The 24,323-nt window shown below is 40.9% G+C and overlaps 1 protein-coding gene across 2 annotated transcripts in view; it reads right to left on the bottom strand.

Moving 5' to 3' along the window:
- COP1 (COP1 E3 ubiquitin ligase) overlaps window positions 1-24,323 on the bottom strand; it is a 128,584-nt gene that overhangs the window by 50,134 nt on the left and 54,127 nt on the right. For both annotated transcript variants that reach the window (XM_062003461.1, XM_062003462.1), the window contains exons 12-15: window positions 24,022-24,165; window positions 15,672-15,780; window positions 13,573-13,654; window positions 6,079-6,195 (exon numbers count right to left, since the gene is read on the bottom strand). In XM_062003461.1, coding sequence (XP_061859445.1) covers window positions 6,079-6,195; window positions 13,573-13,654; window positions 15,672-15,780; window positions 24,022-24,165 — 452 coding nt within the window. The remainder of the gene's footprint in view (window positions 1-6,078; window positions 6,196-13,572; window positions 13,655-15,671; window positions 15,781-24,021; window positions 24,166-24,323) is intronic.

Raw genomic sequence — 24,323 nt, 5'->3', positions numbered from 1 at the left:
TGGGTGGGTAAACAGTTGTGAAAGAAAACAAAGCTGTTGACATAGCAACATGAGTCCTCTCACACATTGGATGCTGTGGATTGGTATTGTTAGTTTTATGGCAGATCTACAATGAAAGGAAGGCAGCAGCATTCAAAGCTAGAGTGCGGTGCCATTCTGTAATGCTGAAAGTGGTGTACAAGAAAGACCCTTAAATAGCATGCAAAACCTGCTGGGGAACGACAAAGCCAATCTTTGCAAGAAAAGCACTTTCTTGGGGTCTGTTCCTGCTCAGCATCACTGCACAAGCAGGGAAGGAATAAAGAAGACAGAGCAGGCAAGGGAAGAGAAAAAAACCCCTCAGCCCTAGGAGGAGATCTCGTGCTCACTGAGGATTTGCCCCTTGTTAGCTAATGCTGATCTCAATTCAAGCTGCCAAAAGCCTGTCTGGAGCTGGCACTGATGCTCTTATGATCAGGGCACAAGTTGACTCAGAAAAAGGCAATTCTGTTTTGGCCACACAATTGTCCATAAGAAAGAAGAGATGGGAGGGCAAAATTGGGAATGTTTAGGAGGGAGTACAGTATCCTTGGTAGACATAGTATCAAACTCTGAGGCTCTAATAGTAAAATCAACATAAATCAGCACTGCTGTATGTTTTCCCTGTCCTGGTCACCTCATCTGAAGGAACCCACCCTGCTAAGAGTTTGTGACACTGCAGTAGAAATGGTTTAGAGATCTGATTAAGACCAAAACTAACCCAGCAAAATCTTAAGCCCTGACCATGTTGCAGCTGTTCTGTTGCTCTCCTCTGTCCATCTGTACTTGTCTGCTGCTTCTCCACTGATTTTGTGAAGCTCCGGGTGAGCAGGTAGTCTCTATCCTGCATCTCTGCAGCACTGAGGAACCCATCTCATCCCCCAATCCAGCCTGCTAGATTTGTGGGTCTTGCAGGGAAAAAATATAGCATATGAGGTGATGCATATAATGTAAGAATTCAGTAATCTGAAGTTTTGATGACATGATATCTGCATAATATATGGGAAATAAAAGGTCAGTGGTAGCTGCTGACAGTATTACAGCATGCTGGGAATAAAGCATTGCTACTATCAATAGCTACGCTTAGCTCACTAGAGGTAGCAGACAGTCTGATCTCACCCAGACGACACAACTTGGGCTGCAAACTGCATGCATTTTCAGCCTCTTTCTTTTCTTTATAAAGCAAGGAAATGGCACTGGTAGAAAATATATGGGTTGAGGGCATCAGTGCTATTGCTGAAGCAGAACAATAATAACTTCAGTCATGATTTATATAGCTAATTTCAGGATAAAACCCTATCTATTTTTAAAAAGAGGAAAAGACCACAGAATTACCTGATTCTGTATTCGGCAGTGATTACAGTTTATACTACCCAATGTTTCAACTCAGTAAGCATGCAAATAGAATATTTTATTAAACTAACAGACAAAAGGGATCTTTTCTTCTTTATGTGTCCTCTCTACTGCAACAGATTTTATCAGGCAGCAGCCAGATATGCTAGCTTCCCTCTCACCTGAAGGACTTGTCTGATTTTAAGAGAATTATTTCCCAGATCAAACACTCATTCCTCTCTTCTATAGATTCTGTTTCCAGTTTATTGCTCATTTGTTCTGTTTTAAGCTACCAAAATGATCTTTTGGTCATCTAAAAGCTTTCAGAGTGAAGAGCCGAGAAAAACACCTATATATATCATCTAACATTAGATGGTAATCTTGGGATATGCTTCTACAGTCGCAAGTAAAGCATTGTTTTTGATGTTATCTGAAGCCAATCCAGTATTCTACTCCACATGGAGATAAGACATTCTAACAACAGTTTTGACCGTGGCTACATCTAAATCATAGAATCAATTTTGGTTGGAAAAGACCTTTAAGATCATCAAGTCCAATTGTTAACATGTTCCTGGCAAGCCCATCACTAAACCATGTCCCTCAGCACCTCAGTTACATGGCTTTGCAGTTATCTTGAGGGATGGAGACTCCACCACTTCCCTGGGCAGCCTGGGACACTGTCTGACAAAGCTTTCAGTGAAAAAGTTCTTCCTCATCTCCAGTCTAAACTCCTACTGGAACAACTAGAGGCTACTTCCTCTTGTCCTATCACTCATTACTTTAGAGAAGAGATCCACTCATCTCACCACAACCTCCTTTCAGGTAACTGTAGAGAGAGATCATGTCTCACCTCAGACTCCTTTTCTCCAGTTTGAACATCCCCAATTCCCTCAGCTGCTTATCTGAGTTGTTCTCCAGATGTTTCTCGAGCTCCATTGCTAGTCTCTGGACACTCTCCAGCACCTCAACACCCCTGCTGTAGCGAAGGGCCCAAAACTGAACACAGTATTTGAGGTGCAATCAAAACCAATCAAAGCATCACAGCAAATCCTTCCATTACCACTACTCATATTTGCCAACAGGCATAATGAAGCACAGATGGTTTGACCAAGAAATCCATACAAATGCCACTTCAAATCCACATGTACTTTTCAAGAAGCATCATTCAAGGCAGTTGTTTTGTGTTCTGCTGCTGCCAACAATGGGCAGGGGCCTGCAGAGGAACTTGGCACAAGGTGGAAACGGGTGTTCTCCAAAGAAGGAGCAGTACGATATGAACAGCAGCAAGCAGTCTAGAAGAGTCCACATACTCTCAACAGGGAGAAAACCACAGCCAAAGCTGTGAGAGAAATATCCCTCATTTCACTTACTCTGCCACAGGGTTTGCAGACTGACCTTGCTTCAAAAATCTGTCACCACAGTCCTTCAGTTCACACCTTTTACTTGGCAATACAGCATGTAAACTTAGTGCAGGTGGAAATGCCTTTTTTATACCAAGGTACCTGCTTCATGACTCCCTGCAGAGCCCTGATGCTGCAGGTTCATGACTGTGGCTATCTACAGCAGGGCTGAAAGGCCCAGATGAGGGCCAAGCTGCCCTCACACTCAGCACCAGACAAATGGAAGTCATCCCTCACCCCAAAAAGCTCCTGCTTTGAGGAGTGGAGGTCCTCAGCGGACAGCCATGCACAGACTCAAAGGGCAACAAGATCATTTCAATAAGCTGCTGTATACACTCACATAATTCATGCCAAGTGCTGGTAAATGTCTTTGGGTTTCAGTATCCTTTCTTTTTCTCTTAAAAGGGAGCTCTTCTTAAATTGGGAAAATGAGATAAAAACCCCAAAGGTACCTTTCTGAATATTTTACCCATGGCACAATTTAGCATCACAGGCAGAGGTGAGTCAACAGTCAAGATGTTACAAGAGATAATCCGAAGAGGGGGTAGAAAGAACCTTAAGACAGCTGTCCTGTTTCTGTGGAGAATGCAGAGAGATTCACGGAGATGTTGATCTAGGTGAAGCATCAGATCAGGAAAACCCACTTCCAAGAGGCATTCTGAATAGATAGATGCAAATAGGCAAGATGCATTTGTCAAGGACAGAAGAAAACGTTTCCTTAAGCAAGGTGTAAAAGAATAAGACCTTATGAAAATGTGTTTCAGTTGTACAGATGGTTAAGAAAGAACCTCAAGATAAAATGAAAGCTGAAAAAATTACAATTTTGAAATACTAACACTGAAAAAGATTTCATATTTCCTATCAAAATTGCCTTGCTAAAGCAAGTCATACTAGCTTACAGGCTGTTCTGTATACACAGAAAAGGGGAACTGAAACAGATGCATGGCAATTTAATAGTGGTATATTAAATCAATTTACTTCCTCCTTTTATAGTTCAGATATTAAGTCCCAGCACTTCCTCCCCAACTATTTAATCAATTGCTTATCTCATTAAGCATTAAACTATATATAGATATATATATATGTATACACACAAACGTAAGGACAACAAATATGACATTAAGTCCCACTAAATGAAATAAGCCAAGAGAGTAAATACAGAAGGCTGTACTTTTACCTAAATACCATACGGAACTGTGCTAGGCATGCAATGCTAGGAAATTTTTGTTCTTTTACTATTGACTAAGTCACTGAATAACTAACTGAAACAATTTTCATAACTGAAAATCCTCTTAGCATGTGAATGAGCCAATGCAGAGCTAGGATAGCTTTCTAAAACTGCCCATTACAGCAGCCACTGAATCACTGTTTTGCACTGCTCATCTTTATTCCTATTGGGAGGCAAATGGGAACAGATAAGTCAATGTGCCAAATACACTTTTAAAAATGTTTTAAATACTACTTGAGAAAACCAGCTTTGACTCTTCCTTTATTAATTTTATAGCCCACGTGATAAATCATGCTATTTAAAAGTCAGATTGCTGTTTCCATAGACTAAATGAAATTATTAAACAAGACAAGCTAAAACTGATGGAGTTCTCCACCAGAACACATTAAACAGGACTGGTTTACTGTGTGGACAATGAATGTCAACACCAAGTCATTTCTTTGCTCTGATTTTCTGTAGGAGTTCAGAAATATCTCTTAAGACTCCAGTATTTCTTTTCATTTCATATGCCACTTTTTTCACGTGCATTTATGGCTGAAAGATCAATTAGAATTCCTTTGTGGGAAGTCATTCCCATCAGTTCAATTACTCCATGTAATTGTTTCAGCAATCATAGTTAAATATCCATTCTAATTTTTATTTACAGATTCAATTACCAAGCATCAAGCAGATGTAAATACTTTTAAAATGTTATTGTTTCTCCTTCTTCCCCAGTACAAATACCATTTTACTCCTCTGCAGTCTCCAAATCATAAAAAAACCCACATGTAGTCAATTAAAATCTCCATATCACTCTTTATAGGAACAAAATGTAGGTAAGCAAACACACTTGAAGATGAGCTCATCATAGTTTGTTAGACGGGAGCGCAGAGGTAGAGACACTCCTATCTGCTTCCATCCCATGTGCTCCAAAAGCCTTCAATAGATTTATCTGTGCCTTATTCTCCCTCTGCCTTTCAGGTGGAAAGTTACTGATTTATCAAGAAGAATTCTGATTCATGGTACTTTTGCATATTTATTTTAATCAGTGGCTGATCCATTTGGAGCTGGTGCTCTCATCTTCCCCTAGAGCCTTTTCACAGATAGTCCCTTTCATTGAAATGCTGCTAGTAGGTATTGTAATTCAATTCTATGCTTGCATGTAATTCACTCAAGTTCAGCAAGATGCCTGTCAAGCAAGTCAATATTTTAGACTTCAACTTGAATCCATTTTTTTTACAGTGTATCAAAATGCAAATTTATTTTTTCCTCCCAAGAGTCACAATCGAAGTAGAACCAGCCTGCAAATGGGAACACCTAAATGAAATGGCAAACCAGCAGTTGCAAGAATGATCAACGGATCTCCTGAAATCCAGAGATAGAAAATGTCATCAGAACATCTAGTTACAAGTGCATTAAAACTCCCTGAGGAGAAAGAAATGCAGAGTTGGTTAAACATTTATAGGTACCTCTGAGTTTCAGTTGCTGCATGCATAGCACAGCACAATTTCCTCCCAAAGCGATACCTGCTCGGCTCTCAAATCTTTGCATGATTGCCAAGAACTATTTATTCTAAGTGAATAAAAGGCTTATCATGCTTTCCCCAACGACTACTTCAAGATGAGCCATGTTAACAGCAATTTTTGCCCAACTTAAGAAAACATGAGCCCACCCATAGGGACTGCAGTTGCATCTGTGGAAAACATGCACAGCCATTCTTTTACAGCACATCTCAGGTAAAACCAGTTCCAATTCCCAGGATGTTTACGTAGTATTTAGAGAGCAACAGTATAACTATTATCATGTTAAGACAGGAATTTTGCTATGACACTCCCAAAGCTGAGCTTTGCTTGGTTGCCTTAGTAATCTGAATAAATGCACCAGGTGACTTGCTTTCATGAGCTTTTATCTTTGATAGAGGCATCCAAATTATAAAGTCAGGTTGCAGGATGAAGTTGCCACTTGGGTATCATGATGTACACTTGAAAAGTCTTACTCAGAGGCATTGTAACTGCAAAGACACAGTCCTGGGCACAGCAGTCAACCTCACATCTCCAGGGGGAAGTAAGAATCAAAGGCAGGAAGAAATAGTATCTCTTTGCCACCAATCCCTTTACCTACCTGCACAGCCAAAAGCTAGGTGATACCTAGAAGAGGGGCTGAATTTGACACAACACACATTAGCCTTGGCCTCGATGCTTGCTACCGAGTTGTCCAAGTTGGTAGACCACAGCTTCACTAGAGAAACAGAAAAAGAGAAATGAGTAAACAAAAATAAAACCAACCAAAGAAAAACAAAAATCAACCTAATCTGAAAGGTCTAAAATCTTGTTCTTTCATAAATTAGATTCTGAAAAGCCTCACTTGCTAAGATGTTTGTGGTCATAAAGGGGCAGTTGCTGCTGATGGCTGGTTAGGTTGAAAATATTCTCAAGTGTGCACTGGAAATCCTCTGCCCACCTCCACACACATTGGAGGCACTGTAAGTTTACATCCCTTATTGCTGGGAACATTGGAGCAGGTGACTAACCACACATCAGAACCAAAGCGTTTAAGGCTGCTGGAGTGCAGACTCATATAACCAAGCCCAGGAAGCCATGTATCCTTTTTGTTCCTTTTCCCTTAGCCGAGATGCAAGAACACCATGCTCCACAGTAGAATTGCTTTGCACACAATAAATACACCTAATTGTATACTTGAACACAGTGAGTGAGAACAACTTGTTTTATTCTTGAGAAAGTGGCACAGACAGCAAAGAAATCAGCACTGGCTTCCTGTGATGATATATTTCCTTGGTACAAGGAACTCTCCTGCTGTACAAGACTACTGTCTGAACACTGATTAAACTCCATGGTACAGAATGAGCTCTTCTCTCAAGCACTCGCTTCAGTGCTTCACAGGACAACCCATAGAAAATACCAGTGTTTTTTCAAAATAAAGCCTTCCTCACCTTCCACAAACACTGCCAGTAAATTTTAACCTTAAAGATGAAGAGTGCCAGGTGCTTACCACATAGCTAATCTCACTACTAAAAGCTGCAGATGAAATACTTTGCTCTCAGTCCAAGTGACGGGCAGCACACTGGCATCAATCCCCACTGATTCCTACACAAGGCATAATAAGACTCAAAGGTTCCCCCTTTCCCCTTTTCTTGATGAATGGGTTGAACTGTCCTTGAGCATCACAACCAGTGTGCTGAGGGCAAGAAGTTGAACAAGCTCGAACCAATGTTGAACACGCAGGAGGCTACATGAACACTTTAAAATTCTCTACACAGCTCCCACGAGCTACATTGGCTTCTTCAGATCTGCAGCCAATGAGTCCTCTATTGTCTTTTTACAGAAAGCTCAACTTTGGAGGTGAACTGAGCAAAAATTACAAAAATTGGAATCTTGTTATCCACTGCAATCAATACATGAGGTAAGCGGCCTTATGGTGCATACTCTCACTCTCTGAGGGGTCCTCTTGGTCACTCTCCCAGGAGCTTGTAGCAAGGCTTCCACATAGATTGCCCAAGGATGTTTTAGATGGCCGAGGAACAGCAGGAACACTGGCAGGTGTGTTCCAGTGCAACTACTTTTAAATAGTATGGCAAGCAACCAAAATCAAGATTGTACTATTTCTGACTGTAACTAGGAAAACCGCTTCAGGGATGAAGGACATACATGACTGTTCAGAGCACAACAAGGAAACATTTTAAATACAGCACTGTGTGGGTATTTGACAGATGCCTGGAATCATTATAAAGCAGAACAGAAATACAAACACTGATGAATACTGTATTTGCATACAAGCACTACGTAAAATTCAATGAAAACAGCACCCACTCTTGTTGTTTTTCAGAAAAAAAATCCATTCGCATTTACTAGACCTATAATATTCATCCTAAACACCTAGCTGCGTTTCCAAATGAAATCAACAGCTTTGCAAAGCATGGCTTAAGGTGCTCTCTTCTCCCATGCAAGACCATATGATATACCTCCTCTATAGCGTACTGCACTTGGAGGCGGGGAGGGGAAGGGAGCCAGGAAAGAGGATTTTGAAAAAGAATAAAACATTAGCATTTTGCTTTAATGAACAGACACCAGGAGATATATAGTCTAAGTTGCAGTAGAAGACATCAGTTTTAGGGATGAGACAGTATAGGAAGCAAGTAATACCATGACTGCAAGATGACACTGTTGGCAAACAATATTTCTGCAGCTTGAGGTGGGGAGGGGAGGTTACACGATCTCACAGTTCAGAGCAATGTTTTGCCCCAATCTAGTACTAAAACCACACAGGTTTGTCTTGAAGCCTTCCAACTAGGTATCAATATTTCAAGCTGCATACAAAGCATCCAAGTCTCTCCTTGACTTCACCTCTAATAAATGAATGGCCATCTGGTCTCAGTTTTGTAGCGAAAGCCAATGGAGAACTCAGTTTCAACTTGGCTCTGTTTTTCATTGAGGTTTTCAGGTCATAAGCAAGCACCATTTAACCCAGTGAAGAGTCAATCTGCATGCTCAAAGCCACTGTAATATTCAGTACAACTGACAGACACAGATTAGAGTCTGCAATTTCTGTGATCTAACTGCTGTGGTATATGCTGGGCTCCAATTATATCTTAGTCAGTGCCATAAAAAAGGATATATGCGACACATAATAACACGTAATGAAACATGTCAAGTTTTACCTGGAACTGCCCATTATTTTTTAAAGAGAACTGACAGGTTAATAAAGCATAATTCATATGGGTAGAGTTTATTTGCTGTAGCTTTCAGCAATTTTGCCGAGGTCGAGGCGGTAATTATACAACGTACAGATGTCTTGATAACACCTAGAATTGTGGTGATGAGACAAGCAACCATCTGAGATTGACTATTTCTAAAACACATGTTCTTAAAGCATATGCTTCCTAATTTTGCAGCTGCTGAGACAGACATCTCTATGTGGCCAAATGTCTACTCCTCACCAAACAAGGAAAATGTCCTCTAGAACAGGACACACCAGGACAAGCTGAGGATTGACCTGCTGGAGAGCAGGTCTGCAGAGAGACGTGGGAGTCCTGGTTGACAATAAACTGAACATAAGCCAGCAGTGTGCCCTCGTGGCCAAGAAGCCCATGGCATCCTGGGATGCATCTAGAAGAGTGTGGGCAGCAGGCTGAGGGAGGTTCTTCTCCTCCTCTACTCTGCCCTGGTGAGGCCTCATCTGGAGTCCTGTGTCCAGTTCTGGGTTCCCCAGCTCAAGAGGGACAGGGAACTGCTGAAGAGAGTCCTGCACAGGGCTACCAAGATGATCAGGTGACTGGAACACTTCATATGAGTAAAGGCTGCGAGAACTGGGGCTGTTTAGTCTGGAGGAGACTGAGGGGAGATCTTATTAATACCTACAAATATCTAAATGGTGAGTGTCAAGAGGTTGGGGCATCCCTTCCTTCTATGGTATCTAGTGAAACAGGACAAGGGGTGATGGGATGAAGCTGGAACACAAAAAGTTCCATTGAAATATAAGAAAAAAAACTATTTGACTGTTGAGGTGAGGGAGCCCTGGCACAGGCTGCCCAGGGAGGGTGTGGAGGCTCCTTCCTTGGAGGGCTTCAAGACCCACCTGGACATGTTCTTGTGTGACCTGATCTAGGTGAACCTGCTTCAACAGGAGGGTTGGACTAGATGATCTCTAAAGGTCCCTTCCAACCACTACCATTCTATGAACAGCTATTTTGATTTAAAATGTTTAGGTTGTCTCAAAATATCTTTTATTTGATTAGAGCTTTACACCAAATGTGTAAGCTTATAACTAACTTTCCATACATCAGTTCCATGTCTAAATGCTGTAGAAAAGAGGTAGAAGCCTGTACTGCAGTAGCTGAAGTTGTTGATTCACATGGTATATCTAGCCTGTCATTCTTGAAACTCATATCTGGCCATGTGATGGAGAGGTTGCTGTTACTCCAAAAGGGCTGTAAACCAGGAATAAGATGCTTCTATCAGGAAACGCATTTGCACAGGTTTGAGGGATCCCCAGGAATGAAGGAAGTAGCTTTTACCCACCTAGGAAAAATTTGCAGTCCACTGCCTTGTGCAGGTCAGGAGGATGACAAACTGATGACTGTCAGCAGACAGTGACCACAGGGTATACCTCCTTGCATAAGACACATCCAGATAGTTATTTGGGTTGGTACTTTACCAACAACTTCTTGACCTTTCAAGGTATTCCCAATAGAATCAACAACCTCACAAATATCCAGGAAATTACTGAACTTCTTTTAGACAGCAAAATGAGCAAACTGAAAGTTCAACCTGATATTTTAAGAGCAGTAAACACCTATACCTCCACTTAAAGTCAGCAGAAGCTGAAAGAGCTAAAATAAAGCTCCAAACTATCTTCTGGAAGTCCTCAACAAAGCTGGCGAGCAAACTTCCATTTGCAATTCACAGTTTAGTTACCCCTCTGAAAACCCATGCTTTGTTTGACACCAACCTTGCAAATCCCCTTTGCCTCACTGAATTCAGGGACATTATAAAAAAAATAGCTGTAGGATTAGCAGCCATGGTCTGACTTACCAAAGCAGCATGGAAATAACAACTTCTCTTATATGCAATTAAACTGGTGCTTGTAGTTTTCCTTGCCATGAGACAAAGAAAGGTAACCTCTCAGGTGCTCCTGTTCTGCTCCACCTCTCCATTTTAAGCCAGGCAACAGCAATGGGACTAGAGTTTACAAAAAGGACACAAAACCAGGACTCTTTCTTCAGTTGTATTTGTTAGCATTGCCTGCATCTCCTTGAGCTTCAAAAACAACATTAGAGCAAAGAACAAGTGTTTCATCACTCCAAAACAGGTCTCTGCCACAGTGGAGACTTAAATCTTGTTTACATGGCATCACCAAACATTTTTTCCTATTTAATTTGCTAACTTAACTGTGGCCATTAAATTATATTCCCAATCCAGAACAGACAGGAATGTTGAGTGAGAAGCAGCTGCAAGTTATTAGCTAAGTGCACTAGCTCCAGCCCTATCCTGGCACTTTGATAATATAATTTCTCCATCAGAAAATTAAATAATCTTTTCTGCTCAAATAGCAGAAAGTCATCCTTTCTTACTTGCATGAAAATCATAGCTCCTGCCATTATGTACATAAAAGAACCAACATTAAGATTGAGTTGCTTGTAGCACAAGTAAACACTTTAATTTTGGTCAACACTGGTCTAGCTGGTGTACGCCTTTGGGTCCCTATAGACATATACAACTACTTTTGCCCCTTGAAAAGGGAAGGGCATGATAACTGCAGATAAGAGTAAGGTTTTCATAACACACAGTACTTACTTCAAATACAGTAGTGCTTTTATGCTCTCATTATCTGTTATTAAAGTAGAAGGATCTTCCACAAATAAGCATCCTGGATTATCTTCATCTAGTGATGAGGACAATGTAGGACCTGAGGCTCCAGGATGCTGTTTCTAATTATGTCTGAATTATTTTGTCCCTAATAGCACTCCATTTGTTAGTATCTCCTTTGCTGTGCCCTGGCAGAGACAGCTGTGAAGTACTGATGATAGGATTTTTCATCTAAAAGCTCCTTCCCTGATACATGCTTACCGAGCATACCAAGTCCTTTAAAAATTGGCTTCCAACTCAGAAACACCAAGAAGAGACAGGCAGATACACAGGCAACTGGGGAGAACTAGCAAAGCTGTCACTTTTTTGCTGGCTTGTCCTGATCACTTGACAGGAAAATGTTATGCTTGTGCTTTCTGGGGAAGCATGGCAAGATTAGCCTCAATTGCTTTGCTCACACCAACATTTATCAGCATTGAGATTTCTTGTTAGAAAGCCTAATGTGGCCTCATATAAGAGAGGTGAAATAGGACAGGAAGGGTACAAAAAACTTATTTCCCATCAGACACTGTACCTGGCCAAACTTGTATTACATGTACCCAAAGCAGCCAGAGCTCAACCACTCATAAACATAAGCAGAAGGACAAAAGTTTAAGTTAGGCAGGTTTGTGTTAAGACATCACAGATGTTACCTTCTCTTCACATTTAACCCTTTCAATGTGAGCACTGAAATGGAAGGTGGACACTATATTATTAATTTGGACATTTGCTACTATTGCTCTGTACCTTAAAGACTTCTAAAATCTGTGCTTATTTCAACCTTTTCCACACAGGACTCCATTTGTCTCCAATAGGCTTGTCACATATGCAAGTCACAGGCAAATCTCGGTAGAAGTAAAAGATAAAGTGTTCCAGCCCAGTTTTATGCACCAAAACCTCAATACACCTTCAAAAGACCTTTGTGAATTGAAATGCAAGTTATGTAGATCTGTAGGCTTTATTACAATCATTGAGTAAATGCTACACTTCTAGAGACTATTCCTGAAATGAACTAAAGTTAGAGACAGGAGCTCTGCTTGCAGCTCACTTTGCAAAACTGGACAACTTGTTAACATGCTAATAAATGCATGTCTACCTGGCAGATTAGCTTTTTCAAATGCATGGCATGAGTGGGCAGTAACATGATGAAGAGGTTGATAATTCCATTTACAAATGCAGCTTTAATGATTGTCTAAGGTAGGTTCTAAATGGTTTTGATGTGCTTCTTCCCTACTCCCTCTTTGTAGTGGAAGTCAAGATTGTTTTCTTTGTGTTCAAATGGGGCAGGAGTGAACATTCACCTTGTAAATTATCAGCTACACTAAGACTGCCAAATGCAATTGAAGAACACTAATAAAGCTTTGTTTTGAAACAATTTAAAAGCATTTTGGGGGGGAGGAGTGGCTTGCAATGTATAATGTTTCTGAAACATTAATTTGTCATTTCAAAGCAAGTCATGAAGAGCTCTATCCAGAGCTGCATCAGCCCACCTGTGAGAGCTAATCCTCACCAACTATGAAAGGAACTCTAAAGCTCTTGCAGCTTAATAACTCTAATTTGTTATTGTAAACATATTACAGATAAAACCTTGTTTATTAGGGATGAAGAATACTACATATCTCTCACCGCGATCCTTTTCTTTAGAAGTTTATTTCAAGAGGAACATTTTTGCACCAGTATATTGAGAAAGGGCTTGTCTTTAAGGGTTCTCCAAAGGCCCTCTGTCAAATGGACTCCAGGGAGTGGAAAGCTGAGGGTTGCTCCCAGCACTCCCATCCACCATCTGACTCTGATGAACACATAGTGCATGTTGAAAATGGGAAACTTCTTGGTGTGCAACATCTTCAACATTCAGAGCTACAGGTAAAACTGCAGCAGGCATTTTTAGCTTTTGCTTTTCTCCCTTTGACAACCTTGTTTCTGAAACATAAATACATGCTGTTCTTTTGAAAGGCTTCAAGGCTTAAACTCAATAAGCTTAACTAATGTCAAAACATATTTTGCTTTGTTTAGTGTTTTGAAAAATGCGAGCTAGAGAGCATATTATCCCCAAAAACCTGAACATCACACCAAAAACCAATCAATCCAAACAAAGCCTTTCCTTCTCTAAGATCCAAACAGTTCAGTAATATATTTACACCTTAACATACAATACTGAAAGCAGATGAGGAATCAGCTACTCAAAATATCAGTTTTGTTCCTCAAAGGGAAGACAAAGTGTAATCCTTCTGCACAGACTGAAAAAGAAAAATACCTTTGGCATCATCAGAGCCTGAAGCCAATAGCTTTGGGTCCATCAAGTTAAAGTCAACACTCCAGCACCTTTTCTCATGCTCCTGTACAGAGAAACCAAAAAAAAAAAAGAAAAAAAAAAATCACAAGGTAGTGAGCTGTAATCTGATAAAACAGTAAAAGAGAAACCCCACATGCTGTTTAGTATAAGCTGTCAGCTGAGTCCTGGACAGAGAAGCTTACCATGGTTAGTGGTTTCTCAAAAAATATCTTTTCTCCAAATCAGACTAATGCTTGTAGTATGCTAGACATGCCATGAAAGCAGAAAACACTAGAAAAGCTGTTTTGAAAACAAAAATTGATTTTTTTTTTTACTTGAAAGAAAAAAAAAGACTTCAGGAAATATACATTAAAGGCCCATTTTTGCAGCACAGTTTGACACAGTTTCACTGTGCACTGCTGTGTGTTTCAGTAGATCATAGTTGTATCTTCCAATACTGATATGATCGTTTTTCAAAGCCATTTCAAAAACCTCCTCCCTGAAAATCCAAGAAAACCTCACCTTCCTGTTCAGTTATTAACCAAAACTTCAGGCATGGAATCCTATGTTTTCCCACTCAAATACTCTTATGTGACTATACATGTCTTTTGTCCCCAAAAGACAGAAAAGCTGTATTAGCTATGCTGGCACATCCTACATTGAAGCAAAACACTGCATTGAATGAAACCTGAAATTCAGTCAAACCCTTTGTTTAAAGACTTCGCACAGGCTTGCAAGACAACATGAAAAGCTCTCCAGGACAGTCACTAAAGGATTTCTAACACACGCGAGGCAGATGTCGGTATGCATGCCTCTATGCAAATCTCAATAAAACATTCAAGTAATCTGATAGGAAGCAAAATGAGTTTGTTTTAACATAAGCAACAGCTGGTCCTCTCTAGGTTCATTATTCAGCCTCAAAGAAATGCAAAATGTATTTGAGGAAAACAGAAGATTTATTTTGCCTGGTGTCATTTCTTTTTAATTGAGGTATGCAAAGGATTAGAGAAAACAGGTATTATAAAAATGGCCAAAACACAAAGAAAAAGTAAACAAAGTCTTAAACAGGATTTAAAACTTCTGCTGAACTGTAAAATAGGACAAGAGGCAACATAAGAGGTTGCAAAGAAATACAAGGAAAAACAACTTCAGTGTGAGAGTGAGGAAGCACTGGAATGGGCTGCCCAGATGGGTTCTGGAGTCTCCTTCCCTGGAGACATTCAAAACCCACCTGGACGAGTTCCTGTGTGACCTACTCTAGGAGGTCCTGCTCTGGCAGGGGGGTTGGCCTGCATGATCTTTTGAGGTCCCTTCCAACCCTTAATGTTTTGTGATTCTATGAACTGAAGGCCAGACTGCACTTCATTCATTGACACTGACCAGTTGCAATGTACTGTGCTACCTATACACTCCCAGCCTCTTCCCAAGTGGAACAACCTCTCTTCTATCCTCCATGTTCTCATCACAAGCCATTCAGAATCCATTAAATAGAAACACAATGCTCAAATCGTATGAAAATGCCAACTGCCAGAAACTTCTCCTGAAGCAGGTCTCGCTGTTGAGCACAGCCTACCTGTGTGCACAGGCTGCTCTGCTGAGCACAGGGCTATCGGGAAGGGCTCTGCCTTCTACTCTATTCTCCCAGCCTCACCACTTAAGTCTGCATTTTGCTCTTTGGCTTTACAAGCACCTCCAGCAGCAATCACTGCAGGATTTTACAAAATGCTCTTGACAAAGACTGAAGTGGAACAGGTATGGAGAGACAGAGGTTTCTAAAGAAAGGCAAGACAAACAACTTCCAGGAACTCATTTCTCCCTGTGCAGATTCTCTGCCTGAAAGCAGCAGCAAGAAAACATCAACTGCCTCATGACTGTGACAAGAAGATATAGCTGCCTCCCTCAGAGGGCTACAGCTCAATAAAGCTGTGCTGATAAGACATTTACCAAACAGGAGGAGCATCCATTTCACCCTGTGGAATGGAAAAGCCTTTTGCTGGACTAGAAGCAGAACATCAGACTGAACACTGCTTCCCTGACATGGTCCATGGGGCAGGAAAGCACTGCTAACAGATGGCAGTTACCTGGTAGACCTTGGATCTTTGTCCTGTGAATCCATCCCAAAGGATGACAGTGCCTTCATAGTCGCTGCTGGCTAGCAGATTCTTGTGATAACTACTCCAGCTGATACAGCTTAAAAAGAAAGAGCCCCAGTCAGTTTTACATTAAATCATATCTTACAACACAAAATTTGCTCTTGCAATACATCAGATAATTAGTGTCTTTGCGAAGCATGCAATATTTGATTAAGTCACCCCACTGAAATAGGAAAAGACAAAACCAATTCCCCTTAGAAATACAACAAACCTTCCTGCACAACCCTTATTGGCTTAAGTGACATTGTTTCTAAACTTTATCACTTTATATAGAGAGGGACATTTTTTTTTTTAAAGAATTACTCTCTAACACTGCAATTGTTTTGCAACTTGAATTCTACACATTCTCACAGAAAGCTCAAGGTTTGACTTCTCATCCTTTTGCCAACAGCTACTACTATTACCATAAAAATAACTACTTACTTAACAGAAGCTGTATATATAAAACACATAGCTATACATGTATAGTAACACATGTATAGTAAGTAAACCTCTCTCTGGCATATAGATAATGTACCTATGTACAAAGGAAAGGTTGATTTCTGAGAAACTACTTCCAGCTTTCTGTAAATACAGAGGCACTTCCCCGTTTCCTATCCAGAAGGAAACAGCAGTTTATTTGCTACAGGCAGTTTAAAAGATGTTCCTGATCAACAACTGCAAAATACATAACTCAGGTTTACATTATTAACTGAATCATGTGGCTGTGCAAAACTAAATGACAATTCACAAACTCTAATACAAGCAGAGAAAATAAGAGCAGTGGTAATGCCAAGTCACATCCACAGTGACTTGGATGGATTCTGGCATTATGTCTCCACTCTGACTCCCCAAAAATGTGACATGTGACAGAGATAACAAAATTTGTAATACTTGTTCACCAATTTTTGGACCATCTGGCAGAAAAGCATGCCAGTTGGTATCAACTGTGATGCCTGTAGCAGAAGCTGTACTGACAGGTTCAATTCGTGCAGGTCAAACAGCTCTGACACATTTAACTAGATTATGGGAGCCTTCGGGCCAAGTTTTAACCAACAGTACAAAACTAGAAGTCCATGATTCTGTAACTTCTTAGTACTGCCTTGATGAGTGAGGCTACACACTGAAATGTCATGTAGGTACATGGATACTGACTTAGGAGCATTATACCTTGGAAAATTCTTGGTTCCACTATACCCTTGCATGCTTTTTTTCCTTAGGAATTTACACAAAGAAAGGGAAAAATTATTTTCCTTTAAGGCAGTTAAATGTAAACACTTATTTTCTGATTAAATAACAGCAAGCAACCTGGGTGTTCTGCTCCTGACTATGGGCTGATTTAACTTATTGGGGTGGGAGTTTCATAACTACAGAGGGATTATGCATACCAACCAGTCATCACCACTATTAGCTTCATGGAATCAACAAGTATATCTGGAGCAGCCAAACAGTGGGAGGAAAGAAGTTCAACTGTTTATGACAAATCTGAAGAAATACAAGGAAGGAATAATGTGCTGTTGGTGCTTGCATCAGCAGGAAATGTCACTGAGTGACCTAGGAGTGTTACAGCTCTAACTTCCTCTGTGCACAAGTTGACCTGTAACTTATCATAAACCAAAGCTGTCCAACAGCAGCAGCTTTTTGCAAGCCCCTCACACCACTGCATGATGCTTGGAGAAAAACTTCAGAACACACCTCCTCAGTAGGTCACTGGGAGCTTTCTTTAAAATGCTCAGTACAGAGGGTCATTGGTGATGCTGCATTCAACCTGCCCAACACTTCTTCCTGCCCATGTCTCTATTTACCTATAGTATGTTCACACACTTGCACATTTCCTTCTTATAATAGCAACTCTTCTCTTTAACACTCTGCATTCAGAAACTAAAAAGTTTTAATTTCCCCAGTGTTAGTCATCACCTTTGACCACCAGTTGCTAAGAGGATAGTTGAGCTGATACAGGCATTGCTTTCCCTGGTTCCACTTCTTTGACATTAATTAGAAAAATGTTAGTGTCCTCAGCCCTTGTAGGTTTAAGGACTGTCCACAAATGTAATAATAGCTCCTTGATGATACACCAGCTCTACTATAGTTAGGTACCCACAGAGAAGAGCAGGTCTTGACAGTCTATGATTTACTAGAAGCCTCATCCAGAGAGGCTTCAGCAGTTCCCTGAGGGCCCAATGAAGCTGGCAGGCACTGCCCACTAGGACTTCGAGGTGAAGGTTGCAGCAGCCCAGAGATACCATGTCTGACATCTGGAGTCTCGTTTCCTGGCAGAGCAGTCAGTCACTGCTGGAAGCAAAAGCAGTTCAGAGCCCTAGAGCTGTAACAGTGAAACTCTGGGCTGTGAGCAGCCTCCAACAAGCAGCAGGGGAGTTGACACTGCACTGCATATTTATTGGTTCAAACCTGTTCCCCCTGCCATCTTATCTCCACTGAAATCAGTTTCAAGGAGCTTAGAAAAAAGAAAATTTATCTTTAAGTTTAATCATCACATAAAAGAAGGAATACAGGCCAGGGCCAAATCTCAGAGAAGCCAGACTTCTACCTTGATGGTTTTGAGAGGCAGCATCAGCAGGTGGAAAAGGTCCTAGAGAATGGCTGATGTGCTGATGCCATCTTGGCTGGCTAGAGGATGGATGCATTCTACTGGGGGAGCACAAGATCCACATCTGACTGGCAGAAGAGATCTGGGTATGGCAAGTTGAACTATAAAGAGGATACCCTAACTATCTTGTCAAAAAACAAAAAAATCATGCCAGATAATAAAAATTACCTAGGAATTACTGACTAGGCAGAAAAATATAAAGGACGGAATTTAACAGTTGTTTGAGATGTGATAGATCTAAGGATACAGGAAGTGCCAGGGTTATAGGCAGAGGCAACATTTTATCAGATCAATATAGAGGGAGAAAAATGAAGGATGTCTGTGCCCAAACACATGACTATTAGGTCTGGCACAGCAAAGACCAAGCTAAGCATTTTGTTCCACTCCAGTCTGGTTATGTTAACAAGGGGTTAACACTCATTTGGAAAGCATTTGTAGACAGACAGATGGAAAAACAGGAACTGACAGGTGAAAAATGTTTAGGGATTTGCAGCCACTAAGTGGTTCAATTAACACCTTTTAAGTCACACACACCATAGATCTTTCTTTTTTAAAGAATATGATTAAAGAATCATAACAAGACAAAAACAGCTCTGTTCCAGCTCTTAGTTCTCCCCTCATCATCACACCACTCTCTTTGTAAAGAGATTTGGGCTGGTGTTGCAAAGTCTGAAACTACAGCTTTATCTTTGACACTGCAACACCTGAGCTTCTTTAGAACTTAAATTCTCTAAAGCAACCTTTGGAGAACCCAGTTCAGGGTTGGATCTGGTGGTAAGCTGCCTCTCTAGGCAAACCATGCTTTTTAACAAGGGCTGATTGCCCTTAGACTGTATTCCCTGGCCTCTGTACTGATACAGGCCTGAAAGAAGGCAGTCTTGCAGCTGGGACATTTTGATATTCCTCTTCCATGTGGCTCCCCTGCTATGCTCCCTTCAAGGGAAGCACTGACCTTTCTTCCATGCTCAAAACAAGCAATTTTGTTCAAATTTCAAAGATGACATCTTTGAGGAGATTCCTTGAGCTGTTATCATGGGTAATAAATTGATCAGACTCAAAAATGCATGAGGGAGTAAGCTGGAGAGGAGAAAAGGGCAAAGGTGAGATGGACCACAACACCACAGCTTACACAGTCCTCAAACAGGTTTTGAAGAGTGAAGTCCCATAAGTTCATAGAAATAACCTTTTGCAGATAGCCTTTAGATGGCCTGCAGCTACATGCAGGAAGAAACTGAAATGTGGAGGCTACCGGATACGGTTCAAAAAATAGCTGCCTAAGGCTGAGATAATGTATAATTCAGAGCTGGATTAACAGGAGTTGTGTGAGGCCATTGTTTATTTGCAATACTAGTAACTATATTCTTTTCAGTTTTTGCTTTGTTCTTTAATCCAGAAACAGGACAACTACTACACTTCACAGGTTTAACTCACCAGGAGTTGTGATAGCTTTTCTTCCTAGGAGATCAGCCTGGAGACAGTCTATAGTTAAAAGCTAATGTCTGACCTCCGAAACACTCACCTAACCCTCAGCATCTGATCCAGACATACAGAAATCCTGACCTCGTAAAGATTTATGTGCATCCTTCACTTTATTCAAGATAGAAGCAGCCAGTTCAATGTTGTCAGTCACAAAGATGTTTCTTTCACGAGCCAGCATTTTTATGGCTGAAATACCTCAAATCCAGGATCAAGTTACCCAGTGTCAACAGCTCCTCTGGCAGGGAGAGTTAAACGGAGTTAAAGCTTTTAATAAGGCACAAACTGCTGTGGTCTGACCTCCTCCTGAGTGCCAAGTGCTTCAGAGTCTATTACCATGAGTCAACCCATACCCAGTAGTTTTAGGACTGAAGTGTTTTTAAAGGGAGTAATCTTTTACTACAAGGAACATCCATGACAAGGCTAACCAAATTCTTCAGACACACAGGAAATCACATTATCAATGTTTTAAAACCCTTTTTTTTCTAATCAATCCACAGAAGACCTCTAGGAGGGTTAAGAGACAAATACTTGAAGAAAAACTTAGTCTTATTGTAAGGTGAAACAGTTACTCTAAAAACTGGAATTCAAGTTGAAGACCTGTTTCCTTATAACTTGTTTGGTGTCAAACATTTTCTGCATTGGAAATACAGATATCCAACACAACCATTCGTGAGGTCTGTCGGCATAAAGAGAGCTCACACCTCTCCACATAGCAAAGATGAAAAACACCATACGACAAGTTTTTGCTTAATTTAAACATGGGTGAGAATGGATATGCCTGTGAATTGCTATTAAGATACAGCAATCACACATTTGGTTCATTGACACTGAAAACCAAAAAATGGTAAGCTACTAGCAGCTTCCTAAAAAAAACCCCTACTGATGCTTTGCTTTTACTGCCATTGACTAAATAGATGCAGCTGATTTTGGAGGTTTGTGGTAACATCTATCACCAAAGTACAGATGCTGCAAACACACAGTGGTGAGCATACAGAATACTAAACATGGATTTCAAAAGTGTGTTTACCCAACCACACTTGCACATCACCTATTGTAGATTAACGAGGTCTAAAACCATTTTTTTTTAACCTGAATGCTAGACCTCCTTATTTGTCTTCTCCCTACAACCCATGGCAAAACAACAAATCTGACTCTTGAATAAATTGGAGAAGAGCTTTGGCTTGCTGCTAGCTGTTCATCCTCCTCTTGTCCTTTCCCCTCTCCTCCTGTGCAGCGGGAACTGCAGATTGTCTGCCATAGCTAGAGACACAGCAAGTCATAATTAGCTCACAGGGTGCTGTTTATAGCTACTACACAATGCCAGGATTTGTTTCTTGTACTGAAGCTATGAATCTGTAAATGGGATTTTTATGGGGATTTATGTGTCATCTTGTGTTTTTCTTGGAAGCTTATGCCACTGCTGTTCCCGGGGGATGCAATGCACATTTACCACAAACCCAACACACTGACTTCCTCCCCATTCTTAAAAATAGGGATGAGAAAGCTCAGCAGATTATGAAAAAAAAAGAAGCAGGTGGGTGTAAAAAAGGGGGTTGGTAAAGAGGAAGAAAGACTCAGCTACAGCTGGTACCAGGGCTCTGCTCCAGAAAAGCCTACAATCAATTACTGCTGGCATGAAGCTCAACCTTTCAGCAGGCGCCCAGCTGGCACACAGCAGAGCAGGACTGAGCTGGTGCCAGCCTCATCCCAGGCAAGGGCTTCCCTTCCCGCAGCTGCTCCAGGCCAGCAGACTTGCTCTTGGCCAGACACAAGTCCTCGCAAATGCTGTCACCTGTCTCCTTTTATAAAGGCCCATCAGAGCTGCGGCTCCTCCAAAAGCTGAGTCACCAACATAACTGCTAAGGATTTATGTTCCAGCAACATCACTCTGAACAAGGTTAAACAGGATCAATTTAGGGTGAGCGTCTCATGATGCGTCTTTAGAGAGTCAAAGCACCCACAGACAGACAGCTCTGGTGCTGCATGAGGACAGGAGGGACACGGTGAGCCCTGCCAGTGTGTCTCACACCAGCTTCAGCAGAAGAGACGTGTCACCAAATCCCATCTGCACGCAGACCCCTGCATCTATGCTCAGAAGAGGGGTACCACCCACGTGCCATAGGAGAAACAAGTCTGTCTTCAATATCAGACAGGGCATTAGCAGGTAGAGTGAACCTCTGGACAAAGTTGCACCTCTACTCAAATTAAGATGAACAGCCTTAAGCCAAGGCTTTTTACCAAAAGCAGGCTCCACTTGTTTATAGATTTTTTTTTATTATTATTATATGGGCACATTTTCAGTGCACTGCAATATTCCATAATTAAATTAGAGCCTTCACATATAACTTCCCCCTCAAGCTACGCCACTTCAGAACAGCAAGTTATTATGCTGCTCAACAGCACGACAGCGAGTCCCAGCACCAGTGACTGGCAGTACAGCTAATGGATATAGCAAGGATGCATCTGACTGACAGCCTAACTTTATTTGTCAAAACCAAAGGCACCCACATGCCAAGGGAAGGTTGATATAATGTGGAGATGCCAATGGGAAAAAAATGCATTTCTTCAGAGGAATGAGAGCAACTAGAGCAAGGGAATGAAAGAAGAGGAGTGTGTCAACCTCTGCTGAGGCACAGAGCATCAGAGGACAAAACATTCAGCATAGTTTTATATATATATCTAAATGTGTATATGCATTAAATTGGAGATGGAGAGAAGAAATTTTGAATTCAAGCAGTGTGTCGTCTGGAGCACAAAACTAACAAGAGTAACATTGCTGAAGGTGTTAAAGCAGTTCTCCTCACTGGCAGCTGCTGGAGAAGAGACAACTACCTAATGGCTGGCAGGATCATCATGGTAGATCCCTGTCAAATTTGAAGTACCAAGTCTGAAAGTTGTCTCAGACATACCGAGAAATACTAAACACACGTTGTTTTCCCCTTCTAATTAAAGCAAAAGGTATTAATCAGCTGCTATACAGTTCTCCTACTATTCTGCTCTTTTGTCCATAATAAAGAAGCTGAACAATGTGAACTGTACTAGGACCCAGGCAAAAATACTAAACATTCCACAAGCCCAGAAAAACACAAGCTCTACAATCAGCATGGCTTATCAAGACAAATCCCTCTGACTGTTACCATCTTGAAAGCCAGACTCAAAGAGTTAGCTACATTCACATATTTTCCTTCATAAAATAGTGTTACACAGTTAACCAGTACCAGTGACACAGGAGTGACTGATCTATCTAAAGAAGTGTGTCAACTACAAAATTGTTACTTTTATGCTATAAAGTAAGATTGCAAACATTATTAATTGTTGCACAACATTTTTTTGTGGAAGCTGGACTATTAAGCTTGTTATTTACACTGTTGTGAGTGCTTTATTGTTTATAAAATTTACAGTACCAAATAAACCCAAATAAGTTCAAAGATGCTGGAGACTTTTATTATAATTCCAAATTGGTTTGACTCCCTGTAATATTGACTTGAGCTTTAACAATTTTTTTTAATTAGGATTTTTAAGTTATGTTAGTGAGATGCTTTCAACTGAAGTTCTGACATGGTGATCTCTATTTCTTTGAGTCATGTAAAAAGATAAAAACTAGGCTGATAGCAGCACAGAAGCAAAAATAGTAATAATTAAAAAATCAGGCACAGTTTTTCTCCCAAGTCCTTGGTATTATGAGGCCCAGCAGAACAGTACTCAGGCACACAAATTCATATGCAAAACATTGAAGTGAGGCACACTTCCTGAGGACTAGCAGCTTCTCATCAGAATGGAAAGGATTTTGTCAACCAAGAGAAGAGAGAATGAAGGAAGTGATGACTATTATGAAAAACTAGGCATGGAATTTACCTTGAGACAAGCTAAGACTTGACCTGGGGCAAATCCACTGCTCCACTTTTGTTCTCCTTTTAACTGAGTAGGTATCTAATAGCATTTACAAGGTACACAAAAGCAGTTTATGCTTATGTCCCTTTCTCCTCCAGACATGTGGGCCTGCTATGACCTTGGAAGAGCCTGGCATACATAAGTAACAGTACTTGTGCCATCTGATCCCACCAGAGTTCAAAGTAAGGTCTCTCCACTGGCTCCTGCTTTCCTCCTTCCCCTCCCCATTCCCAAAAGGGATAAAGAAACCAAAACAGCTACGGCATAGAAACAAGCAAATAGAAAAGGCCCTCTGAGTTCAAATGCAAAGGCAAAGCCTACCTGATTTTGGAATTACAGGTCATTTCATTCTCAGGGTAGTGAATATCCACTGCGTCCTGAATGACTGTACCATACTCATAGACTTTAATCTTCTTTGTCACCCCAGCGATGGCAAAGTAGTCACAGTCTCGGTCGAACTCAATACTGAGGAACAAAAGCACAGGTTGAGAACTGCATAACACGACACATGTACTTATCAGCAGAATATTTTACCACCTCAATGTCTCTGTATGGCAGAGCTGAGAATTGCAATTTGCAGTGAGTGAACACCCTGCTCAGAACACCTTGGTCAGGTCTGGCAC

The sequence above is a fragment of the Colius striatus genome, chromosome 10 (assembly GCF_028858725.1).
Source record: "Colius striatus isolate bColStr4 chromosome 10, bColStr4.1.hap1, whole genome shotgun sequence".
In the NCBI taxonomy this organism is placed as follows: Eukaryota; Metazoa; Chordata; class Aves; order Coliiformes; family Coliidae; genus Colius; species Colius striatus.
Note: the sequence above shows the minus strand (reverse complement) of the source record. Positions and strands in the feature narration are given on the sequence as shown.